Consider the following 26,104-nt stretch of genomic DNA (forward strand, 5'->3'; position numbering starts at 1 on the left):
TGCCCACGTCCCCTCCCCGGCCGAGGAGGAGGAGGAGAAAGCGAGCGGGGGCCAAGCCGATCAGTTAGGAGAGGGTTTGAAAGAGCCCTCCTCCCTCCCCCCCGGAGGGGAAGAGGAAAGCGAGAGCTGTGGCGAGCGGCCGAGGATGATAACTTAGGGCGGGAGGCCGTGCCTCGGGTGGGAGCTGCCCGCGCCTCGGGTGGGAGCTGCCCGCGCTGCCCCGTCCCGGGCGAGAGCGGCTCCGAGGGAGGCAGAGATGTCCCGGGGCGCGGCGGGGAGCGAGGGAGAGCCCCAGGTGCGGCCCGAGGGGAAGGAGAGGCAGAGGAAGAGGAGGAGGAGAAAGAAGAAGGAGAGCAGGACGCGGCTGGTGCGCTCCAGCCTGCTGCCACCTGAGGCCGAGGCGGAGAAATCCAAGCGGCCCGCCCTGGCCAGCAACCGCCTGAAGACCACCAAGTACACGGCCCTCTCCTTCCTGCCCAAGAATCTCTTCGAGCAATTCCACCGCCTGGCCAATGTCTACTTCGTCTTCATCGCGCTGCTCAACTTCGTGCCGGCCGTCAATGCCTTCCAACCCGAGCTGGCTCTGGCCCCCGTGCTCTTCATCCTGGCGGTCACGGCCATCAAGGACCTTTGGGAAGACTACAGCCGCTACCGCTCCGACCAGGAGATCAACCACATGGAGTGCCTGGTGTACTGCAGGTGGGGCCGTGGTGGGAACATGGGGGCACAGGGTTTTCCAAAGGGCTTTCGTGCTGAGCATGGAGAAACCCATTTTTATCCTTGGAGTTGTCTTGGGCTTCTCGGTTCCATGACTCGGAGTTGCAGGTGTTGCTAAATCTCAGCACCTTCAGGTGGAAGCCAACTCGCCCTGACCGCTGGGACTTCCATAGCACGTAGACTTATGAGTAAGCAGCAATTAAGCAAATAAGTCTATGTATATGCGCTGGGCTTTGTGATGTTTTATATTTTGTATTGAGGACAGTGTATCGCAAAGTGACAGCAAGCATGGCAGGCATGGCTTGACTCAGAAGCCCTTAGGCAAATCTTTCCCGGTGTGAAGTAGCCAGCCACGCCAATATGTCGTTTCAAGCATTAATTTGACTTCAGTAATGCGAGACCTCCCTCAAGTAATCTGTTAATAAATCTTTGTTGAGTAAGGGCTGGAGACCAGAGGCGTCTGCATTTGGTTTAAGAGTGTGAGGTTTCACGAACTAGTGAGCCTGAACTGTTTGCATTTCTAGAGAATGTGAGACAGTCCTTTCACTGAACTGCATTTCTGAGTGAATGCTTTATACTTATCTTCTCAGGTGTCATCATTCCTCGTGGCTTTGCTCTCTCCCATAGCTTGTGGATGGAGCTCTAGGTCATTTATCTCCTTCAGCTGTATTTGTTTTTTGAATGATCCAAACTATAGGTTTAGACTACAATTTTAGTATCCATAAATCAGCCTGAAATGTCTTCTGCATTAATACTTATGTGTAAGAATCCAGCTTTAGAAAACTCATGTTTTATCTTCCTCACTGTGCCTGCTAGTCATCTGGTAGTAGCTCAGAGTAAGATTTGGGGAAATTGAGAGAAGAAAATAGTTTCCAAGCATGCAGGTTTCATTTTTCATTCTGATGTGTAGATCAAACGGAAAAGGAACACGTGCCAAGAAGCTTATACTCCGATTCCACAAGCTGTCTGGGAGGGGTACTCTGGGCTGACGTAAGCACTGAGACAGAGAGCAAGTCTCCTATTCTGGGAAAGGCGTGTGAAAAGAAATAAAATGCTAAAAAGAATCCAGAATAGTCTACGTTTTCAACATCCAGCATTTTGTTGCTTTTTAACCTCGTATCACAGAAGAAATCTCACCCTGGGATATTCTTCTGCCACTAGATATGCATGGGAACACAAGTAAAATTTCCGTAAACTAAAATGAGTATAACCCAGCCATATAACATTTATTGGCAGGGCTAACCCAAGGCTCTGCCTAGTTCTTTGCTTGCCTGTAGCTGTTCTTGACTCTGTGAATGCTTCTGATGTTGAGGGAGATAGGCAGCAGGAAGGCTAGTAAGGGACTATTCTTGCCCAGAAATAAAATAGGACTAATATGGATGGTTAATCCAGTCCCTGCCAAATAAAACCAGTTTAGAAATAAGCTGTCATGTCCCCTAGGTTGAAAAACAAGAAGAATCATAGGATAGTTTGGGTTAGAAGGGACCTTAAGAGATCTTCTTGCTCCAATTCCCCTGCCATGGGCAAGGACACCTCCCACTTGACCAGTGCTCAAAGCCCCATCCAGGCTGGGCTTGAACAATTCCAGGGAGTGGGCACCCACAGCAACTTGTTCTAGTGTGTCACCACTATCACAACAAAGAATTTGTTCCTTATATCCAGTCTAAATCTACCTTCTTCCAGTTTATAGCTTTTACCCCTCATTCCATCACTACCTGCTCTTATAATATGTCCCCAGCTTTCCTGTAGGCCCCCTTCAGGTACTGATAGGCTGCTGTAAGCTTCCCCCAGAGACTCCTCTTTTCCCAGCTGAAAAGCCTCAAGTCTCTCAGCCTGACCTCATAGAGGAGATGCTCCAGCCCTCTGATCATCTTCATGGCCCTCCTCTGAACCTGCTCCAACAGCTCAACATCTTTGTTATGTCAGGGTCCCAGAACTGGACACAGTATTCCAAGTGAGGTCTCACGAAAGCAGAGTTGAGGGGCAGAATCACCTCCCTTGACCTGCTGGTCAATACTTCTCTTGATGCAACCCAGGATTCGGTTGGTCTTCTGGGCTGTAAGCGCACATTGCTGACTGATGTTGAGTTTTTCATCAACAGATGCCCCCAAATCTATTTCCTCAGGGCTGCTTTCAAACTGTTCTCTGCCCTGAAGTACCTGTTGCAGAAACTGTTGAGAATACTAATAAATACCACTACTAGAATATTAATTTTGGAAAGTTTCTTTCCCCTGCAGTTTTTCATATCCCCACTGTGCTTCTCAGAAGTTAGACATGAGGATGAGGGGAGGTGTACCTTTGTATCACGCGTAACATTTTGGGAGTCCCAGCTAGGTGCATTGCCTTTTGTAGTGATTATTCTGTTGCAGAGTAAAATGCAAAATCGTTCATTTTGCTGCAGTTACTTTTCAGTTACGCTTACATGCATTAATTTAGGAAGAGTTTGAGTAGCCTTTGCATTTGCACTTGAAGTGCATGTGGGCCAAATCCCCATAGGGCAATGAAGCTGGAAGCTTGAACTACATCACCTGTTCAGATACAGCTTTTTAGCTAGTGGAATACTAAGCTTCAGTATAGCTGTCTGCAGAACCCTTGTTTCTTGCAGTAGCTCAACTATTTCTACCTACAGTCCTTAGGAAGTGCCCCACTCTTGTAATTAAAAGAAGAAAACAAAACAGGTAGCTAAAATGAATTGCTTATATGGCACAGCTGCCTACTTTTTCTTCTTTTTAGCCATTATTTCAACTTCACTAAATGATTTTTTAAAATCTCCTAGCCCCAGTGGGGGAGATGGGACAACAAACTTAAGGTTTTCACAGATAAAAACAAGGATTCTTACTAATGTGCATGACTTCTAGAGCTGAATCTTGGAAGCAGGGAACCAAGATTGAGCAGTGTATCAAGATCATAAAAGTCACTAGGAGTGAGATCAAAAAGTTTTTTTTCTCCAAAAGGTGTCCTGCTGGAGTTCTGCTTGAGGAGTTAGATGGGACTTTGTTTCCTCAGTCTCTCTGTTTCTGGAGAAATGCTCAAGCATAGACATCACAAAAGGAAGTAATAAGTGACATCTTCTCTCACCACATCCGTTTTGTGCTGATTGATTTATCAGTTCTGCTAGTTTTTGACCAAGTAATGACTGTCTCTTCCTTCCACTTCCTTGTGGTGTCAGCAGGGCAGACTCTTCTGCAGATACTGTGTTTGTTATAGATTTAGGGCAGGTTAATGAGAACAGCTCAGCCCTGTGTTGCCCTAGAGCTGCCGGAGAGCAGCATCTCTTCCCTTGCTGGCCAGAGTTGAGTGAGATGGGATGTGGCTGAGTGCTACACTGGACCTCCACACTGCTGTGGGCCCCATTCCAGCTGCACTCCCATACAGCTGAAAGAACTACTTCAAGCACCAGCATCAATACTCAGACAAAGTCGACAGCAGGTGGAAAGCTGCAGTCAGCAGGTTGAGAAAGGGACTATTGCATCGCTGTAGAAGAGAAAAGCCCTCTGTATTTACATCTTAGGTAATCTTTAGTGACTGAGTGAAGATTCAGGTCAAATCCCATATGTTGTGCCTTGTGTCTTCCTTGCCAGCTCATCAGAAAGGGGCTTCAGCAGCACAAGGGCAGTGCCCACGGTGAGGTTCCCTGCATCAGCCTATGCAAACTGATGGTGTCAGTGTCAGTAATTCGAACACGAGGAAAAATGCCATTCTTCTGCTGTGCTGAATGCTTAACAGCTGGTGTGCAGGCGAGCCCTCCTTCCTCCGCTGTCCCTCCTCCATGGACTCAGATGACCCATTCGCATACAACTGCTGCTGAATCCATGACTCAGTGGCTCATAGTTGGCAAAACTTATCAGACGACAGAACGGCAAAGGATGATGCAACCTCAAGTAATAAGCTGGAGATGCAGCTTGTTCTCTCAGAAAGAGGAGACAGCTTTCAGTAGAAATTCTTGGTGTTTCAGAGTCCCTCAAAAGCTCTTATTTTCTAGTCAGCTGGTAGATAGTGAAAAGACCTAATTCTTTGAAGGAATTGAAATAAGCTGTTGAGTTTGAGTTAGCAGGATATGTTGAGGAATGAAGTGTTCTGGAGAACTGAATAATTGTGTTGCTGTGTGATACAATTTGCTGGTTCTCCTATAAAAGCATGCAGGTCTTGATAGGAAAAGAGGAAAGGTTTCTTAGCCAAGAGGAATAAATGGAGCCTCTCTCTGGAAGCCTTTAGGCTCCTGCCCTGCTTGTAACTACAGAGAAAACCAGACACTTACTGTCCTAGGAGTGCAGTTTCACAGGTCACTTAAAATTCAGATTTAAGTTGGGAAGGCTGGATCCTGGAAAATCACATTGTCTCTTGTTTAGTTGGTTTAAATGTAGAGAAGTTAGACAGGTGTTAGAGCCTAGCCTGCAGAAAACTTGTACAGAAAACCTTCGTGACTTGGCAGTCACTTTAGTCACATTTCTTTGCTCCTTTTCTGTATTTCCATCACCCAGGGATGGAGGTTGATGTCCGGAGATCACAAATTTTCAACATTGTAGTGAAATATTGTTTGATTAGTTACTTTTTTTGGGTTATGATGTCGGTCTTGGAGGGTGGAAGGGTGTTTTTTTTTTTTCTTTGCAGTCTCATGTGAATATTTGCTGCAAACAAGTCCAGCACACATTGCTTCTGCTCTTAAATATTTGATAGAACTAAATTTGTCATTGGAGAAGTGTTAAAACTCTTCTAAGCACAGGCTTTGTTTTCAGTGTGCTGTCACATAGTATGGTATGTATTTGCTTGGTATGTAAATAGGGGATGAATAGCGATAACTGCAGTCACAACAAATAATGGCACTCATCCAGCAAGGAATACATTTTGTTACGATCTAAGTGCTGTGTTGGTGAAATTCTCTCTCCTAACATTTTTCTAGAAGCCTTATGTTCAAAACCAAAGGGCTTTGTTTTTAGGTTTACTGTAATTCTTGCTGTGTCCATTGAGGAGTATTGCTAAAGACTGTAAGGGTTTCTACATGCTGATAAGAGTGGTAACTGCTTCTTCAGTCAACACGTGACTTAGAAAATATGTGAAAAATTGGAATGTATGACCTGGTACTTGTCTCACCAAGGTGTGGAAGATGTTGAATGGGTCTTCTCTTCCTCTGTCAGCCTGCCAGCAAAAGGTATTCCATCCTGTGAGAAGAAAGATATAAAATGTTACAGAATCCTCACAGGAGTGTAGCAGATGCCACTCGTGGTCTCTGAAGTAGCCACGGGATGACTCTGTGCAACCACTCCATTTAGGTCCCATATTTTCCTGTTGACACCAGCCTCCAGGACGTTGGTTGTGTCTGCCTCCTACACTAACCGAATACACCCAAACATAGTAGCGTCTTGTCCCAAGAACTGAAGGCATTTCTTCTGGTGACATTTATCACCAGAAGAAATAAACTTGTCTCATTGCTTCCAGAAAGAAAATGTCACTAGACCTGATTCAGAAGGAAACTACCTGGGATTACTCAGTTTCCTCTGTGAGTGAGCATGGTGCACAGAAAGCTGAACGTTGTGTTCTCAATTTGTGTCAGAGACATCAATGTTCCTTTCTCCAGTTTTAGAGAGATGCTGCTTGGTTTACATTACTATCCTTTGCTTTAGTTCAAGCCAAACTAGCAGTGAGTACATTCTCTGAGAGGTATAGTAGTGTCTCTTCCCTTGGAGTATTTTTGTTTTGCAAAGGAGTTTATTATTTTGGCAAAGGAAACCTATGCTGTTTTCTGAGATGCAGCCAGCTGTAATGCACAGGAGAGCTCCTGTGTCCATTCATCTCTATGTATGCATTTTATTTGTGGTTCAGCATAAGGCAAATTTGATTTTTAACATTCCTTCCATCTCAAGCCATTCTATGATACCACCAGGTGATTTTTTGCAGGGATGTGCTGCACTCCGTAGACTTAATAGCTTGTGTTAAATAGGCTGCTGCCCAGAGTATGGTGGCTACATTACATGCAGGATCAGCTCGTTCTTTTATTTCATATTATCTTGAGGTCATGCTTACTGTTAGAGGTGGCTGAAAGAAGATTTAACAGATCTGCTTTCTTCTGTCAAAGTGTAATGCTTCCAAATGCATGCGTTGTTCAGCTCCACTTGAAACTGAGAGTCTAGATTCCACCTTCCCCATGTCATCTAGTCAGTAGAACTGAAAATGTTTGTTAGTACCTGACAGCTATGCCATAGATCAGTGTTTTGTTAGACTGCTTGTTAGCTGGCATGGTGTAATTTAGCCAGGATCTTCTTTCTGTGAAGTACTGTGAGAGCAGCACGCTCCCCAGCTTTGCCTGGGAGGCTCCAGTTTTACTGTGGAAGAGTTAGAGGATTCCAGGGCATGGGAGGACTAGCTGACTAATGTTGGCTGATAAAGAAGATGAAAACAAGGAAAGGACGAAGTTCCTTGCCACTGGGCAGAATTCACTGGAATGCTTCATTCAGGCTTACACAATTCTTGCAGGTGGATGGTCAGGCTGGTTGCCGTGACACTGCTTCAGAAGTCTGAGTGCAGGTCTCTCCATGCTACATAACTCAGTGCTTTCTTGCCTGAGAGCTGTCTGTGAGGTGCCCTTTCCTCTCTCCCTGTAACACGGGGCCTTTTGAGTAGATGGAACTTTTGTGTATATACACAGCAATGCAGCTGGCCAGCTGAACACGTGGCTTCAGAATTGTGCCCAATTTTCAGGCTTTATACTGTGCAGGTGTGATTTTAGCAACCACATATATTGAGAGCAATTAAGTACATGAAAAGCAGAACGTTTTGTTTCACTTCACATGGTTGCAGAGGTGAACCAGGCAGCCTTAGTAATTTTACTTGGGAACTGGCACTGATGCAACTATGTTCATGGCCGATCGTGTCTGTACCCAGAAGAAATCTGCAGCAGTAACAAGATGTCAACCCTGCTGCTGCCCTGCAGTAACACACCCTGCCTGATCCTGTCTCACCAGGGAGGGGAAGGACGTTGGGCAAGAGAGAGTGCATTTCAGAGTGCTGTAATTACAGAAATGCTAAAAGACAGGACACTGACTTCTTACTGTCCTTTGTGTAGATCCAGGCGGTAGCTTCCTTTGATGCATGTCAAGCACAGATGACCCACACCCAAAAGGCAGCTGCAGCTCAAAAGGTGTGAAAGAAACAGTTTGTAGCTTTTCCTGAATAGTGTTTGTGGTGTTGTAGAGGGGAGAGGAGGTGAAGGGAGTGTGAGAGTGTCATCCTTTACCAGGAGCTCAAGTAGGCTTAATACTGAGCCTGTAATAAGGCTCTGCTTAGGAAATGTATTTACACAGTATAAGTCTTTAATGCTGAAAGACTTGATAAAGCAGGCCTCATATTGAGTTGGAGGAAGATGACATACACATTTCTGAATGAATTCGTTTAATCTTTGTGGCATATCCAGGAAGTGGCAATGAGAGAGTTTCAAACTAAGTTTTTAGTGCATACAGGATGTCAGCGGAGAGGAGCATCGTGCTCTCTTTTGCTGTTTCTAGGGTTCAGCTACACAGCCTGTCCACAGAAAACTGCTAGCTGTCCAGGTGTGTCCTGTGCTGTGGTCGGTGGAGACTATCTAACGCTGATGAGCTGGCACACTGCTATCTAGCTCTTTGCTCCAACAGGAGCAATTCTGTCTTGAGCATTGCAGGTGAAAATCTCTGCTGTGGTCAGCCTTCATCCTTAATACTGTGGCAACAGGAGAGTTTTGACAGACAAGGCATGTATTTTAGGGGTGGAAAACATCTGCCATCTCCTCTGTTATTTTATTACAATTTTATTCAGTTTTGACCACAGTTTCTCTGGAGTGGTGTGGCAAGTAGGCCAGTCTGCCCACTGCAGCCGCCAACATTTGCATCATATCCAGTCATTTCATAAACCCAGGCTTTGCTGAACATTTGTTTCAGTAGGCAAGGAGGTCACTTGCTTTGTTTTTGTGTTCTGGTTGTCTGGAAGTACTGATCTACTTCAGGGAAGAGTTTAAATGCTTGACTGTCAACAGCTGCACTCCAGTTTTGATTTGTCTGTGCTGCTATTATGTTAACACTGAGAGTGTGTATGCTAATGAGTATATTTGGTATTTCAGTAGTTTTGAGGATGGCTTTGGTTGTGTCCTCTTGGACAGAAAGTTCATTATAAAGGAACAGCATTTGTAACCAGAATTATTTGTCTTTAAGTGCTGTCTTGTTCTTGTTGGGTATCTCCTGAGTTGTCTATCCATATACCTATATGCTTGTCCTCTGTCCATTCACTTTTATGCTCTCCTGGGCCAATTCCCTTGACTAACAACCTGAACACACCTGCTTTGGCTATTTTAGTTGATTTTATTTGTTCACAAACATGTTATTGGACAAGTTGTTGTGAAGTCTCCCCAGACACTGAGGCCAACATGCAACATATTGAACAGTAGTCACCTAAATACAACAGTGAGCATGCTCAGGATCTCTCAAAAGGCAGACATTAAGTGAGGTGTTGCATTGAGGAGATGCCAGCCAAACCCTTAAAATGCAAGAGATTCAGTAAGTGTATTAGAAAGAGATACCTATTTGGTGCAAAAGTAAATTATATCTAATCTGCCTGTGTCTGATCTTGCAATTGCAGTGCATTGTTTTCTAGGTGTCCACACTTACATTTGGGGGTTCAGATGCTTCCTGTATTTTATTTTTCTTCCCTTTTCAAATTCCTCTGTTCCCGTTGTCAGCTTCCCCTTGCTGTACTTCCCCCTTTGTTGTACACCTGCGAAGCATTAAGCAGAATCTTGATCTGACATAGCTTACTAGGATAAATGCATATATTATTCTTATACACACACTTGAACGTGTTTTGTTCTTCCCTTTTTCACTCTCATGTTCATACTTTATCAGAGTGCTTGGAATCCCCATTCCCCTGACAGACAGGTTGATTCCTGTCTTAACTCTACAACATGTGCCCTGTAAACAACAGTGAGCCACTGATTCTAGCTGGCAGGAAATCCTCTCAGTTGCTAATTAGGCTCTCTGTGACCTGACAGGAGTATTTCCTGAAGCAATTTGTCTTGCTAGGACATAAGGTAAAGTTTATTTTACGTAACTTCTATCTTATATGTGTCCAGTCTGACCAAGTCATCTAAGCTAAGCCTTTGCCACAATTAGTGGAGAGCATTAAGCACTTTGAGGCAGAGCAGGGAAGTGTTTCCACTTTATGAGACACTTACCTTAGGAGAGTTTGAATCAGGAGATCCATGCCTCTCCCGAGTGATGACAGATGAAGCCTGACTAGGTGACTTGCTAAATTTGGGTAAGGTGAATCCTATTAGTAAACTGAGAAGGGATAGATTTTAATTCCTGTCAGTGTTCTGTTTAATTTTTGGACTTTAGAAGAGTAGCTTGTCCTGATGGTTACATTTATTAATTTAAGATTTATGCATTGAGAATTACAGATGCAAGTATGTTCACCTGTCAGGTGAAAGGAATAACTCATCCATTCTTTCATTTCCTAGCACATTTTGCCTTCAGCATTAGCCATTAACGTGTTGTTCATACTTGTGAATTGTTTATGTAGTTTATCTCAATGCTGAGAAAGTGCAAGAGATGAGTTGCAGCCAATAAATGATTTTCCTATTTGAATAACTGGTGACATTTGCATTTCTGTGGAATTTTTAGGCAACCTATGTAATGTGAGGGATCTTGGTATTTTGGGATGTTATTTGCTCTTTAACCTCAACTGCAGCTTTTGAGGAGGAGTGTTGAAACAGAAAGTAGGAGGTTCCTAATTCTGCTTTCTTCTGTTTGTTTGGATGTTCCTAGATACTAAGTCAACTAAACTGTCTTTGCAAGCTGTGTCTCTTAAAAATGCAGAGGATGTGGGTTTTTTAAAAGAGGCATCACTGTCAAGTATCTAGCAGATACCGCATATGGTTATTTGGTCTGTGTTTGATGTCTTGTTTGATGTAGGATCAGATATTTAAACCTGGCAAAGGATAATACTGGATGATCAGGAATTGAATCAAATGGATCAATGGTGAAATTATTCTTCCAGTTCTGAGTATTGCTGATTTATCTTTGATTGCCAATTTCTGTGTTGGAATGGCAGAGCCTGTCCGTATGAGAGCAAAGGCACATACCGACACACTGTGTAGTCGTATAAGAGAGGCTGCACCATAAGAAGTCGTGCCGCTGTTTGCTATGTTAAAAGTCCTAAGTTCAGTTCCTTTGAATGCAGTATTTCGACATCGTCTCTTCCTGTTCATTCAGGCTTAATTGTACTATCTGCTATCGAGTTTTTCTTACGTATGTCTCTCATTCATTCTCAGTGTGCTTTTGTGACAGGATCAGGGTTGTGTTTGAGAGTTCCTATTTCTGTCAGATCCCGTGAGAGCTTTTGAAAATGTAAGTTCATCAGAAAATCTGTACCAAGGCTGAGCCAGCTATCTATCAGTCTGCTGGTGCTGCTGTCCAACCTTTTGTGTCCATTTTTCCAGGAGTCCACTTAAAGTCCATAACAATCCTTGTCATGGACTGAATAGTTCGTGATACCCTCTCAATTCTAGGAATGCCACTGTGGACTCAATTTTTGAAGTCTTATCACACTACATAATAAACTTTTCGTGTTAGGAAATAGCTGCCAGGAAAACATGTGTATACGTGTAAGACCATCTGCTGAAGACTGTTCAGTGGAGGATCTCCAGCCTGACAAGAGATATACGTAGATCTTACAGAACTAGAGCTGAAATGTAGTCAGAATGAAAAGTCAACAACCAATCAATTTTGTCTATTTGTCAAGTGTTCAGTAGTTGATTTTGGTTTTGTTTTTATTGTTTCTGTTTTTTCTTTTCTTGAGTTAATAAACCAAGTAGAAACTGTCAGTTATTAGTCCAATTTCAAAACTAGCTAAGAGTCAGTTTGATTATAGCTAGTCTCATTGAAGATAAAACATAAGAAAACTTAAGTCCGAAACATTTATTCCTCTTTCAGACGTAATTACTGCAGAAGAATTTATCACAATAAAGGCAGAAATGGTGTTTCTTAAGTACATACAGTTTTTCTACCTTTTAAAGCCTGAGTTCAACATTTTAGTGTAAGATTTCTCTAGAATTCCCCAGGGTTATTTGAAATTCAATCCTCCTTGGAATGCAGGAAGCAGGAGAGATGCAGGAGAGTTTCTGAGGTTATTTACAGTGGCAGTTGGTTTGGCTTGGAGTTTTTTTATGATGCTTATTTGGTCTTGGTGTATTAATCCATGTTTTTCCTCTGCTGTTCCTAAGTTGGAAACTTTCCATTTTACATTTGGCAATCTTGTCCCCAGTCGTTCAACCTTCATGCTTTATCACTGGTGGTGACTATTCTGTGACTCTTATCCAGCCTTTTATTCCTTTTAACATTCCTGTAAGCTGTCCTATCTGGCAACTTCTGGGAAATATTTTTGTTCTTTTAATTCTGTGGGGTTTTTTTTTAACTACTATCCGCATTTACAGAAAGAATACCTGTGATGGTGGTGCTGCATCCTACTGACAAGTTGTAAGTAAGATAGAATGAGGTCTGTGTTGTTTACTCTTCACCAACGGAAGACAGCTCAGTACTACAACCATGTCAACAGGAGGGGCTGAGGCTGGTGGTGCATTGCCCCAGGTAATTGAGCAATATTCAGACTGTACGTGGACCTCATTGCTGTTCATTTGAGAGCAGTATTCTTACTTTTCCAGTTACTGAATATACATCTTGGAAAGAGTCCAGCGGAGTGCCATAAAGATGATGAAGGGCCTAGAGCATCTCCCCTATGAAGAAAGGCTAAGTGAACTGGTTCTATTTAGCCTTGAGAAAAGACGACTGAGAGGGGACCTGATCCAGGTTTATAAATATCTGAGGTGTGGCGGCCATAGCGGTGAGGCCAGTCTCTTTTCAGTGGTACGTGGAGACAGGACGAGGGAAACGGACATAAGCTGCAGCACAGGAAGTTCTGCACGAATGTGCGTAAGAACTTCTTTATGGTGAGGTGACGGAGCACTGGAACAGGCTGCCCAGGGAGGTTGTGGAGTCTCCTTCTCTGGAGATATTCAAGTCTCGCCTGGACGCCTACCTGTGTGACCTGGTGTAGGGAACCTGCTTTGGCAGGGGGGTTGGTCTCGATGGACCCTTCCACCCCCTACAATTCTGTGATTCTGTGATCCAGATGTCCAGAACTTCTTTGAGATGTTTCTTTGTATACCTCACTCTTTTCTAACCTGTTTTTTTCAACTCATAAATTCCAGCTTGATGCTGAGAAGGTTGTTTCCAGTGCAATCATACACATTGTGGAAAGGTTGCTGGCACAGGCTTAAGGGAATTCAGGTGAAGGAGATGTAAACAATTGCAACTGCGTGTTGTTACCTTTTTACCCTATTTCTGCCATCTGAATCCATTTCTACTGAACTTAAATGAACTGGAAAAGCTTCTTTGAATGCTTATTTTACTAAAATTGCTAAGTGGTAATAGAAACCAAGGGTAAATAAAAACTGCTAATGACTGTGTTATTAACATAATTTTAAAATAGTCATTAAAAATAATTTTCCTAGAATAATACAGTGTAATAATATAAATACTTAATAATACTAAATTGTTTTAAAATAGTTCTTAATGTTCCTAACAAGACTTGGATTGAAACCTTCCAACAGTAGGACTGGGAGGGATCTGCTAGCAGAACAGGAAGAAAAATCAGTGAACATAAGTAGTAAAGAGACAGGCAGTATGACTGCTATCAAAGACTGAGAGGTGAAAATTAAAATACTTCAAAAAGGCTATGCTACCTAATGTGACACATATCTTCTCACAGTGAAGAGGTATGCCTACTTCTGGACAAAACACTGTGGGCCTCAGAAACTCAGCTGGATGGAGACTTTCCTGATTCAGTATGATGTTGGTTATGCTATGTACTGCACGGCTTCTCTGACTTTTGTACTTGATGTGTTTCCCTGTAGTAAGCCTTATCCAAGGCAATTTGAGTAGGGAATGCAAAAGGGCATTTTTACCCCTCAGTGAGGAGGTTTGTGTTGGTGCTTGAAATAGGCCGGCGTGTGTCCATGGGCAGAGTGCAGCATTTTCTAGTTGTCTCAGAGCTGCTCAGCAAGGCTCACTTGGCTGTGTGAAGCAGATAATGTTTTATTAGCTCCATAGTGCTGTGAGGTAAAAGCTGGCTGTAGAGGATTGTACAGAGGAGGATTGTACACAAAGATGGTCAGAGGGCTGGAGTGCCTCTCCTATGAAAATAGGCTGAGGAGTTGGGCTAGTCTGGCTTGGAGAAGAGAAGGTTCCGGTGAGAAAGACCTCACTGAGGCCTCCCAGGACCTCGAGGGAGCTTATAAGCAGGAAGGAGATTGTCCTATCACTGTCATACCGTGTAAAAAGACAAAGGGGCTTTAAATTAAAAGAGGGGAAATTTAGTTTAGACTTTAGGAAGAAATTTTTCACTCAGAGGGTGGTGAGCCTCTGGTACAGACTGCCCAAAGAAGCTGTGGGTGCCCCATCCCTTGAGACATTAAAGGCCAGGTGGATGGGGCCCTGAACAGCCTGAGATGGTGGGCATAGCCCTGCCCATGGTAGGGGTTTGGAACTAGGTGATCTTTAACATCACTTTCAACCTACATCATTCTATGATGCTATGAGTCTGTGACTCAGTTCAGATATCTTTGAGTTTAGTTTCAGGATTCTTTTGCATTTCAGCAGTCTCTGCAAACCTCAGTTACATGCAAATTCTAATCAAGAAGAAATAGTGATTTTAAAATATCTACACTTGTGAATAGCTCCAAAAAATATTCAGTCTCTTTTTTTCATACTGGAAAAGTATTAAAAAGATGATTGGGAGTTTAATAGGTTTTAAAACATATATGAGTGGACTCTTAGCTGTTTCTCTGTAAGGAAGCAGAGGGCATTTTGTAAACATCAGTTGATTTGCTTTATGATGGGGTAGAGATGCAAGGAGAAAATTGGTGCAGAACAGGATTAAGGCATCTGTCTAAGGTCTCTCAGGAAACTGCTAGAAAATACGAGGAAATAATCCAAACGTAATTATTTTCCTTTCTTAGAGCCAAGGTGACACTTTTGCTTGTCAAGAGAAGATGTGATTTCATACTTACTAAGTTAGCAGTTTGTATACTGAGACACTTGTCTATTCTTCATGACTGTGCTGTGTATCAAGAAACCTTCAAAAACTGCACAGTGAACAGCCACTTAATTGAGAGTTATTACAAAAGCAGATATTTTTTCACAGGCTTCTGAAGAGTCCAGAAAGTGATGACCAAACTAATCACAGTATTTGTGTGATACTTATATCAGGCAACGCAACAACAGCTAAGAAATCATGGTTTTCACCTTGACCTGGGATTATGCTTTTACCAGCTCCAGCTTTTCATCCTGCTTTTTACATTTTCAAGAAACATGCTTTACTTCTTAATTTGAGCTGTGTACTCTGCTGGGAGAGATGGCTGATGGTTGACAAAGTGATCAGACTGCAAGGATGGTACAGGCAGTTCTGTGCACAGCCTGCTAGGGAGGTAAGAACAGAGCCAGACTTCATGGATCAGCAGCACTGGCTTTTTCTCCTACTTGAAGATATTAAAATAATCCTTCAGTGACTTTTTAAAAGGCATTTTCCTAAATGTTCTCTAATGTCCATGATAGTTTTAGATGCTGGGAAGTAAACATTTGGGTTCTAGCAGTGTTGTGTTTTTTTCCCCACTTGGCATGTACTGGTGTTTGGAGATTTTGTATTTTGTTTTGGTTATTTTTCTATAGTGCTTATGTTGAAGTAGAACTTAGTTTTGCTACCAACACCTTGCAGATATACACACATAAAATAGTTGAACTTGCCAAAACAAGTTATTTTTTGCATCAGCATTCTTGTGGCTTTTTTTTTTTTCTTTTTTTTTTTCTGCTCACATGTTGTCTGAAAAGAGTGGCTTTGGAAAAACATTGTTTCTGCAAGATTTACAAACTGACTGCTTTTTGGTCAGTAATAGTCAGATATGGGAAAGGCAGTTAGTAAAAAATGGGCAAAACTTGATTATTTGAAGGACTTCTCTGATAAGACCAATGTTAAGATAAACTAAAAAGTAAGACAAAAGGCAAATCTGTTTCTGATCTCAGAAGAATGAACTGTTAGTGTTTAGAGCTCGGGCCTTGAAATTATCCCTAGGAGGGGACTGGGGCTCTGTGACGGTTTTGATTTACATCTAGCTCTTTATTTCTTTTTGCAATGGAAGTTTTCTATGTTATGACACATTATAATTTTGTTCCCAAGTACCTGAACTTTCCCTGCAGCAAAATGGGAACATCACCTGTGAGGGAAAAACAGCGGTCCCAAAGCAAGTTGTATTCTCACAAGTGGAGCTCTAAGGGCATCGGGAGCTGAAGATGAGTTGACAGTATCCACTGTGTTCATCCAGAGCGCTACTAAATGTCCTAAATATCCCATCTGTTTGGTCTGCGTTTCCTCCCCTCTCACCCCCTCCACCCCACCCCTCCAGTTTTTTTTTTTTTTTCCCCATTTAGTCTAGTGTGTTTTTGAGTTACTGAAAGGCCTTCAGGCATTTTGGAGAATAGGATGGCATTCGGTTTTAAATAGAATCACAAGGAGTCCTCAGATCTTCACTTGGGACTTTGACAGGATCTTGAGCAAGTTACATGATCCTTCTCTGCTACAAAGTTGCAGTCTACAAAATGTGGGCAGTATAATTTATTTCACAGAGGTTTTGGTGTTTAAGTCTTCTAAAAGAGGCCTTTGTTATGTCAGTCTCACATCAGTGCCTGGCAGAATTATGGAGAAGATTATTTTGGGAGTTACTGAAAACACCTGAAAGACAATGCAGTCATTGATCATAGCCAACACAGGTTCACAAAGTCCTGTTTAATGAACTTAATCTCCTATTATGACAAGTTTACTCACGTGATTGACCAAGGGAAGACAGTTGATGTAATCTTTTAGAATTTCAGCAAAGCTTTCAATAGTGTTTCTCACAGTACCCTTCTGGAAAAAGTGTTCAGCATACAGCTAGACAAAAACATAATGCAATGGGTGAACAACTGGCAGATGGTTCAGGTTCACAGGGTTATTGTAAAGGGGGTTACATCAGACTGATGACCAGTCCTGTGAGAGTTCTGTAGGGCTTCATTTTACTGCCCATTCTCTTCAGTGTTTTCATCAATTACTTGGATACAGGATTTGAAGTTATACTAAATAACTTCGCAGACGAGGCTAAACTTGGAGGAGTGTTGACTCCCTTGGGGATAGAGGCCTTACAGAGAAAGCTTGACAAATTAGGGGGCTGGGCAATCAGCAACTGCACGATGTTTAACAAGAGAAGTGGCAGATTCTTCACCTTCAATGGGACAGCTGTGTATGCATGTACAGATGGGCACAAGAGGCTGGAGAGCAGCTCCCCAGGAACAAATCTGGAAGTTCTGGCTGACAAGTTGAATGTAAGCCATCGGTGTGCCCTGGCAGCCAAAAGAGCCACACCAATACCCTGGTGTGTATCAGCCCCAGCACTGCCACCAGGCAAGGGGAAGGGTTGTCACCCTCTGCTCTGTGCTGTGTGGCCTCATCTCCAGCACTGGGTACAGGCTGTGGTGCCACAGTATATGAAGAACATAAAATTGTTAGACAACATCCGAAGGAGGGCTACAAAGATGGGCTAGGATCTGGAGGGCAAGACATATGAGGAACAGCTGATACTTATTGGTTTGTTCAACCCAGAAAAGAAGACAGTGAGGGGAGGCCTTATGGTGGCTACAGCTCCTCACTGAGAATGAAGGGACAGCACTGAGCTCTGTTCTCTGTGACAGCAACAGGGCCAAAGGGAACAGCATGGAGCTGTCAGGGGAGGGGCAGCTGGGGGTGAGAAAAAGGGACTGCATCAGAGGGCGGTGGACATGGAACAGGATGCCCAGGGCTGTGGGCATGGCCCCAAGTGCCAGAGTTGAAGGAGCATCTGGACAACACTCTTAGACATAGGGTTTGGATTTGGGGTAGTACAGTGTGGGTTGGACTAAGTGATTTTTGTGGGTCCTTTCCAACTCAGGATATTCTGTGATTCTATGTTGCTATGATTCAATTCCCCCTAAAACTGACTTGGAGTTCAGTGTCTTGATTTTCTTACGTCAGGGATTTCCAAAGGAGCTGATTTATATGCAAAAGCTTTGTGCTTTTTTTTCATTGTAGCTTTGGTTGATTAGTTATGATTTCAAAGTCAGTTGAGATGAAGTCAAAAACAGGTTATTAAAAAACTGCACTCCTGGAGACAAAGAAATCTATACCTATCATTTGTAAGGACCTGATCATTCCCAATGCTGCTGTGGCAAGTGGATTAGAATTACTCATCTTCTACCCTGATTCTCAGGGGAACTCCAAGATTAAAAAAATATTTTAAATAGGCATTGTCAAGTGCCTCCAGAAGAGATGGGCATCTAGAAACACAGAGCAAAATACTTGGAGATGTCTGTTTACTGAATAAATGTTACTGCACAATAAACATTGCCAGCTGGTGGAGGTGGAAAGATTGGGAAAGAAAGGAACAGTGCAGAACAAAAGTGTATGTGCTGTAGCAAATCACAGGTAGAAAGACAGAATATTCCAATTTCTCCATCGTGTTCCTTAGCAACAAATAATCCTATGAAATATTTGTTCCAAAGGTCAAATTACAAAAGGTTTCAAACCAAAAGGAAAAAAAAAGGTTAAAAATGAAACTGTCTCTCTCAGGTTTATTCTCAAAATATTTCAGAATATGAGAAACCTTGCTCGGGCAACAATCACCCAGGTTTTTACTGCAGGTAATGAGCTCTGCAAACATATAGATGTTAGCATCTCTTACATTATCATAGTAAAACAGAGGTGTGTGTTTTTGGAAGACTTGCTTAGAGGAAGTGCTGATGAGTGAGGAAATATTAGGCTCAGTTCTGTGTTCACTGACCTTCCATAGGACTAAACGGTGCAGCAGCATAAAGGACTCCAACATGAACATCTGATCAGAGGGTAAACTGGGATTCCCAAAAAGGGAGAGGACAAAGCAGCAATTACTCTTGGTATACACCAGCCACTTAAGCTGATGAGTTTCCTTGGTTTTCTCTGAAACCATCTAGAGCAGGACAAGATTTGTTTTGCTTTGCTTGAGTTGTTTGATGTTGGGCATGCAGTTCTATCCTCAGCAAGATGTCTTTCCCATCCATCCTCTACTGGGAAGAGTTACACACCAGAAGTTCTCTTTTCCCGTTCCCATTTGCAGTGGAGAAGCTTCAGCAAGGAGCAGATGAGAGCCTTCGCTATTGGACAACAGATAACAGGTGAAATTAAAATGTTGTCTCACCATGAGAGTGTGTATGGGTATGCATAAAGGCAAGCTTTGTACAACTTTTAGCTTTAATGTTACAGAGTTTGAGAAGGCACTGGAGCTATTGAGCATGAGTTAATTACTGCTTTTCTGTTGTTTTACACAAGCCAGAGAGGTGTGTGTGTAACATGCTGAGAGCATCACTAAGCTTCTTGTCAACACCAAATCCCATGTTCTGTTGTTATAGGATCTATTTTGTCAAAATTCCCATAGGTTTGTCAGTGCATCTGAAGTTTTTCTAAAAATTGTCATGCTTTTTTTCTCATTGGAGGGATTTTGCTCTTGTCAAGAGTGACTGAAGTTAGGACACTTTGCAGCAAGCCAGAAACCCAGCCCATGCGAGCTCTAGGCCAAGAAAGCCCTCTTATGTTACCACAGAACTCCTGGCTCATGGAGCCCTCCTTCCTGCTCACACCTGCCACTGCTATAGCCAGCATGATGTGGAGCCTGGTGCATATGGAGTTCACTCAGATCCACTGCCAGAACAAGAAAAGGGCTTGGGAAACCATCTTGCATGTTTTATGAATTACACCCAGGTGTTCTTAAATGAAGTGGGACACCAAAGTGCTATTTGAGGACATTTGTGATTAAAAAATTGAAATTTATGAACAGTGCAGACATCTTGCTGGGTAAAGCTTTGATGACACCACAGGGAGCATTCTCCTATGAGACACAGTGGCATTCTAAATGCTTTTCCATTTTCAATCATACTGAGATCTCTACAAAATGAAAACCAAAATGGGTGAATATCTGAAAATTTTACATGTTTTTGAATGTCTGCTTATTTTCCATGCTGTCTTCTGTAGCTCAACAATCATTTTGTACATATTGTCATTTTGAGCAATACAAATATTTTGCTTTTCCCATTTATACTGAAAGAGATTGCTTATAGGTAGAGTTAGTAGAATCACATTGTTTTGTGGAGAAATACAGAAACGAAAGTTTTTCATTTAGTGTGAGTTTTCTCTTGATTCTTTTGGTGGCAGTAACACATCTTGCCTCAATCCAAGCTTTCACTTTTTTCTTTCAAGGAAAAAAACATGTTCTTCACTAGGGCTGTGGGGAAGGAAATAGAGGGCTATTGCTGTTAAGGTGTGGACATGAGTGCTAGGACATAGTAGTGCTGGAGTGTTGCCTTTCCTGACTGACCATTTGCCTTAGACATTTTCTCCTTAAATGCACCCACAAGTAGTTTTCCACCTGCATCTACAAATTCTAAGAAGTGCGGGAAGGTGTACCAGTAGGTTCTGTGAAAGGTAAAACAAGCTTATTGTTAGTAGGTTTAAAAATGCTGGATCTGTACCTCACTAGAAAATACTTGCATATAAAAAATTAAGACACATCTCGAAATCTCTGCTGTCAGTTAGGCAAGGTGAAATGGTAAATTTTGAGATGCCTCATGTTTGAGACTGAAGTCTGCTTCACGCTGCAAGGTCTTTGAGACCTCTGCTTATTTGAACATATTCCCTTGAGCTCTTCTGACCCATCTCAGCTGAGCTGTTGCCTCAACACCTTTCTGCGCAGTTTTGGAAGGGTAGAAATGTATGAAGTGGACAAAATATAATTTAGTGCCCTCTGCTTGAAAGATGTGCTCAATCATCCTGCTATCACACTTTCTGCTCACACCCCCACTGTTTATTGCCAGGACATGGGATGATGAACAAGACATTTTTTGGTATTTTTTCAGAGAGAGAAGCCGTTAGTTTTTTCTATAAATACAACCTGAGCAGACTTGTAGGAAGGGCTGCGTTTCATGTATTCGTAAAGAATAATGCCTCACATAGAAGGATCCTTACTCATTTTTTTCCAAATAGAACAGAAAGCTTATTTCCTCCAAAGAGTACTTAATTTCTTTCCCTTGGGGAAAAAAAGGGCACCAAACAACAAATAGAAAATGGAAATGTTCCAGCTCTCTGTGAAAGTTTTGTTTTCACACTTTGCTTCAACCTCCTTACAGCTTTTGAGGAATAACAGTGATAGTCAGACATTCCTCAGATGGAAAATGCTTAGGGTGTGAGTCGCTGTAGAGAAGCACTATTTTCAGTTACAACATGGCAGGTGTTTTGAAAGAAAACTGCTCTAACCTTTCAGATTACAGAGGCATCCCAGTAATTCTAAGAATCACAATCTACAAATGCCTAATTTTGCTTCTACATTCTTAATTAAGAAAGCAAATAAAGATGCAATGGAGATTAATTTTAAAAGAGATTTTTGTGCAGCCTACTCTTTCTTTTCTGTCACTAGAAACAGGAAGGACATTCACTGGCAATTTCAGGACATCTGTGCCTAGGCATGGTGCTGCTTGCATTGATGGGTCCTACAGGTATAAGAACATATGGTTTGATCAAAGACTGAAAAATTTAAAGGTGTTGTATCATGGAAAGTAGATCACAGTTAGTGGAAAATAACTGTTGTCTAATGATTATGTTGTCATTATGACACTGGGAACAAACTCTTGACTTCTTCAACAAGTTAGTATTTGATGCACAAAGTATTGTCTTACAGATTACATTTGAAAGCAAATTCACCACCCCTTTTGACATCATCCTGCTGCTACAATGGAGAATTTGCACATCATTTCCCATTTGAACTTTGTTTAGATTCAGTTCTCAGGCAGTGAATTTTGTTCTTTCCTCATCTCATCATACATCTCATAAAACCTCACCTTGAGTAGCTGTTAACAAATTTTAATGAAGTCACTTCCCAGACTTCTTTCTTAATTAACTGAATTGACACCTGGTATAAAAACCCAGTATTATCCTAGTTCTCTGAGGTATACCACAAGCTCAAGAGCTGTTAGCATTTTCTCCTACATAATTTTACATTATGTATTTAGCTTACCAAGCAAAGACCTTTATTTAAATGTCAGTCCATTCTTGACAACCCAAATTATCAAGAATTTCAAAATAATTTAGAGTTTTCTCCCGCTTCAAATTGATAGCACAAGTCCCCTTACTTTTAATGGATGCAAAATCAGTTCCCTCTTTTTGTGTGGTATGAGTGGAAGAATCAGAAGTAATGTGGGCTGCTAAAGAAAGTGAAATTAATTATTTTTTTTATATTTTTAGACCCTATGTTACATATTCCTTTATTGCTTTAACGCAGTGTTCTGTTTTTGCAGTACTTAATGGGGAATATATTTTGCCTTTAGTTTTCCTGCAGATCAGCTGTTGATACAAGCGGAGTGGTGTCAAACGTTGTGTGAGATGTTAAGCACATTATGAGAATCAAACCCGTTCCCCACCATTCTAGCAGAGGAGCTTAGGGGTTATTTCAAAGCCTTTTGCTTGGCAGAAATCTGATCATATCAGAGATCTTTTCTGCAGCACACGGAAATAACTGCAAAAAAGTTCAGTGGCTTCAGTGATTTGGGATAAAGCACTGGGATTTTCCTGAAAGGAAAAAACGGCAAATTTTTAAAGCAGACTACTTTGTTCTAAAAAAAAAAAATATCACCTTTAAGAGGCCAAAAACATATGTAATTTGATTAGTTTGATGTCTAGAGTGTTTTTTTCCTGCTTACTCTTTTTAGCTGGTGAGAAGAAAAAAAGAAATCAGTGTTTTCTTGCAAGCATACCCCAGGTTGATCACAGATAAATTAAAGACCTTTGATGTTGCCAGCAGAGCGTACTTAGTGACTTAATAACAAACATAGCTGTTCTTGAAAAAAACTTCTCTGGCATACACAATAATTTCATGTTTATTTTTCTCCCCTTTCTTGATTAATAAGAAAATATGATTTTATTCTTTTTTTTTTAAAGGAATATTCCTCAAGCTGATTGTTCTGCTTCAGCTAAACATGCACTTTATAGCAGAAAGGATAAACAAGTATAGCTTTGTACTTGGTCCAGACTAAGAGACTCTGCATTCAAAATTCTTGCCATAAGCTCTGCTTAAAACTTAATCTGACTTAATGTTTCTGCTGCTTTTGCTTCTGCTTCATGTTAGTCTTATGGCTACTAAGTAGGTGTGCTCTTCCATCTGCCAACAGTAGGAAATATATGGAGGCTAGGATGTTCTTTTGTTCATCCTGAAACTTAAAGGTGACACAACTTCCCATTCCTTAGGTTGTAGTTAGCTTTTCTTCATTAGATGGAGGAGCTGTGAATTGTGGCAATGCTCAGGGCTGAGCTCCTATGTCCACGCTTAACTGCAAATGACTGTGCTTTCATACTGCCAGTACTCCGCATATTCAAAATGAGGACACGTGCTTAGGCACCCAAATGACTGAGGTGTCAGTTCCTCACTGAGCTCACTGGAGATGGAAACTTGCCTGTTAGTAGAAGCACAAGGCCATGCAGAGTGTAATAGAGTGTCAGAGTTTGTGTTCAACAATTATTTATGCTATTTCATGGCTGACTTGAAGCTGGCTTCTGATGCCCTGTCCCTATTGCCTGCCAAATAGCTTCATTCCTGACAACATCAGATCCTGCCCAAAAGTACCTACATTATTGGTCTAGTCTGTTGCTATGAGAAAGATGCCCTAGTTTAGCTTTCTCAGATTCTTAGATGTCTCATTCTTTCCAGCCTTAGATTTTCGTGGCCACTTTTATACCTGCTTGCTCTTATCAAGGTTTTTCACTCGTAGTTAAACTGCCATTCTTTCCCCTCATGTTTGCCCCCAAGGAAGTAATTGAGCCATTCTCAGGGCTTTGTCAGAGGCCAAGAGAACCAAGCAGAGGAAGACAGAAATGAATTTTTCTTTAATTTACCTTGAGATCATTTGTAAAGCAAGAGATTCTTGATGGACACAAAACGATATTTTTTCCAAAATTTAGTGACCGAAAACACTGAAGGTGTTCTTCATTCTAAATTAAAACACACTTAAATTCTAACATCATTAGGAAGTAACAGATTGAAACAAAAATTATTTTAAAACAGGGAATCATCAAATTTCTGAAAATGCTCTTCCTGCCCTTGACTTGACTGCCTTGTTCAGAGCTTGGATCTTGAAGGAGAAATCCTCTCTAAGTTCCTAATAAATTTCTTGTAAATTATCAGTTGTTTTTGAAAATGCAAAATCCTTGTTTCCAGTGATAAGTTCTATCAGTATATAATTGTCTTTGTAGTTTGTTCCAGTGGTTGTTTTTGTTGGGGAAATATCTTTGAATAAATGTGTGCTGTATCTGACTGTTAACAATAGGTGGTTCTATTAAAATTTGGAAGCCTGAGGATTGTTTTTTTTTTTTCTGTTCTTTCAGTCTTTCCTTTTTTTCTTATCCCTTGAAGCTATCTAGCAGATTTCTTTCATGGCTAAACCCAGAATTCCTTATGGGAGACATATAAACCTAATATTAGTTTGCAAAGAGTAAATATTTATCCAGGGAGATGGAGATGACTTATTTAAAGACTGACCTAATTTATTATTTAGGAAAACCACCTTTCTGTATCCACCCTGCAGCCAAGAATTGTCCTTCTTTTTCCTGGGGAATATTATAGTTTAAGAAATGAACCACATAACCCAGAATATACTGGCAGGGGCAGTCTCCTAAAATGGAACTATTCATTAAACTCATTTTTCCTCCTAGCAGGTCACTGTGAAAGTATTGCAGCACATTAGGAACAAAACTGGATCACTGAGAGGTCAGAGCTCTCAGAGACAGCACCCCAGTCAGGTTTGGGTTTGTACCAGCAGTTTCACAGGATAATAGACATGTTCACTCAGCAGTTCTGTTCAGCACCTTGTTTTAAAGCTGCTTGCCAAGTATGCTCCCAGAAGAACAAGTCTTAGAAAGTGGAGGGGTCAGAGGTTGTTTTTGTTTTCCCCATTTCATCCCTGATTAAAGTAAGACACTGGATAAGGCAGGAGATTAGAAATACAGAGTTTATAGAGTCTAGTGTAGAGTTTCTAGAGTTTCTTATTTTGTCTTCTTTGAGGATGATTTTTTTTTCTTTGGATCCTGTCCAGAGTCGTAGCAGTAAGGAGCGTTTTGTATATGCTGATAGCAGTTCAAATGTCAGATAGTCCATGTTCCTAATTTAGTGTGCAAGTGGACAGACCACCACAGTTATTGTCAACTGTGATGCTTAAACTTTTGCTGAAAGGACTTGAAGAGATTTGGGCAAAGAGCTGCTTTACTCATGTAGAAGCATCCTCTCTGAAATAGAGCAGAGGACAGCACGCAATGTGGTTACACATCCTGTTCTCGCTGCAGGCGAGCACTGCAGATGTGGGTACCTCCAGGACCATCTTCCACCCCCTCAACTGCTCAGCGTAACTGCTAGCTCACTTTCTAGCTCAGTTCAGTCAAAGCAGTACAGATAAGCTTCAGCACTTCTAAGAGAGAGATTTGAGGGTTTTTGATTATTTTTGGTTTTAACTGACCTGACCTAAGAAGCTACAACCCAGCCACTGTGCCAGCAATCAGTCACCTATTACAGGAAAGCATTGGTGTGCGGTCTGTGGTGAGTTAGGGATGGTAACCATTGCCCTTGGCCCAGCAGTGCTCAGAAAAGAAGTTGCTGCAATATACTCCTAGAGCAATGCAGGAAAATCATGAAATAAGGCCTCTGCTGGGCTACTGCTTGGGATGAATCACCAGGCTCTCAAGCCATTCCCTTCCTTGAGTGTGAATAAAATACAGGTACAAGTTTCTATTAGCATGAATGGATGTTCTGCTGCTTGAATTTCCAGTAGTCTCATAGTCTGTGTTAATGTAGTTGCTGCGCAATTGTAAAACACTTGATGGGCTTTCATTCTGCTATTTCTGCCTGTGTCTCTTTGTACTGTACTAAATATGCTTTCCTTCTTTCACATAACAGCTCACAATATTTGTTAATTTATCACGTCGTACAGAATGCACTGTGCAACCTAGTTATTTTTATATTTCTTCAGAACGATCTTTTTTTTCTGCTGTTCTCTGAACTCTGCCCAAATTCTCATCCCTTTCATTCCACTGCTGAGGTCCCTGGCAATAATTCAAACTGCAGAGAGGTAAGAGGAGTAGATGTTCCTACTAGATGATGGGATCATCTGTGTTTAGCTACAAGTTGTGCTGACCTTCAACTGTTGCATTTCATGAAAGTGTTGTTATCCAGACTTTCTACTAGTCT

General features: G+C 41.7%; 1 protein-coding gene across 1 annotated transcript in view; it reads left to right on the forward strand.

Moving 5' to 3' along the window:
• Window positions 1–20: 20 nt before the first annotated feature.
• ATP10A (ATPase phospholipid transporting 10A (putative)) overlaps window positions 21–26,104 on the forward strand; it is a 109,576-nt gene continuing 83,492 nt past the window's right edge. Inside the window, exon 1 of the mRNA XM_003203146.4 lies at window positions 21–699. Within this exon, the coding sequence (XP_003203194.1) occupies window positions 257–699 (443 nt within the window). The 5' untranslated portion in view covers window positions 21–256. The remainder of the gene's footprint in view (window positions 700–26,104) is intronic.

This window comes from Meleagris gallopavo, chromosome 1 (assembly GCF_000146605.3).
Source record: "Meleagris gallopavo isolate NT-WF06-2002-E0010 breed Aviagen turkey brand Nicholas breeding stock chromosome 1, Turkey_5.1, whole genome shotgun sequence".
Taxonomy (NCBI): domain Eukaryota; kingdom Metazoa; phylum Chordata; class Aves; order Galliformes; family Phasianidae; genus Meleagris; species Meleagris gallopavo.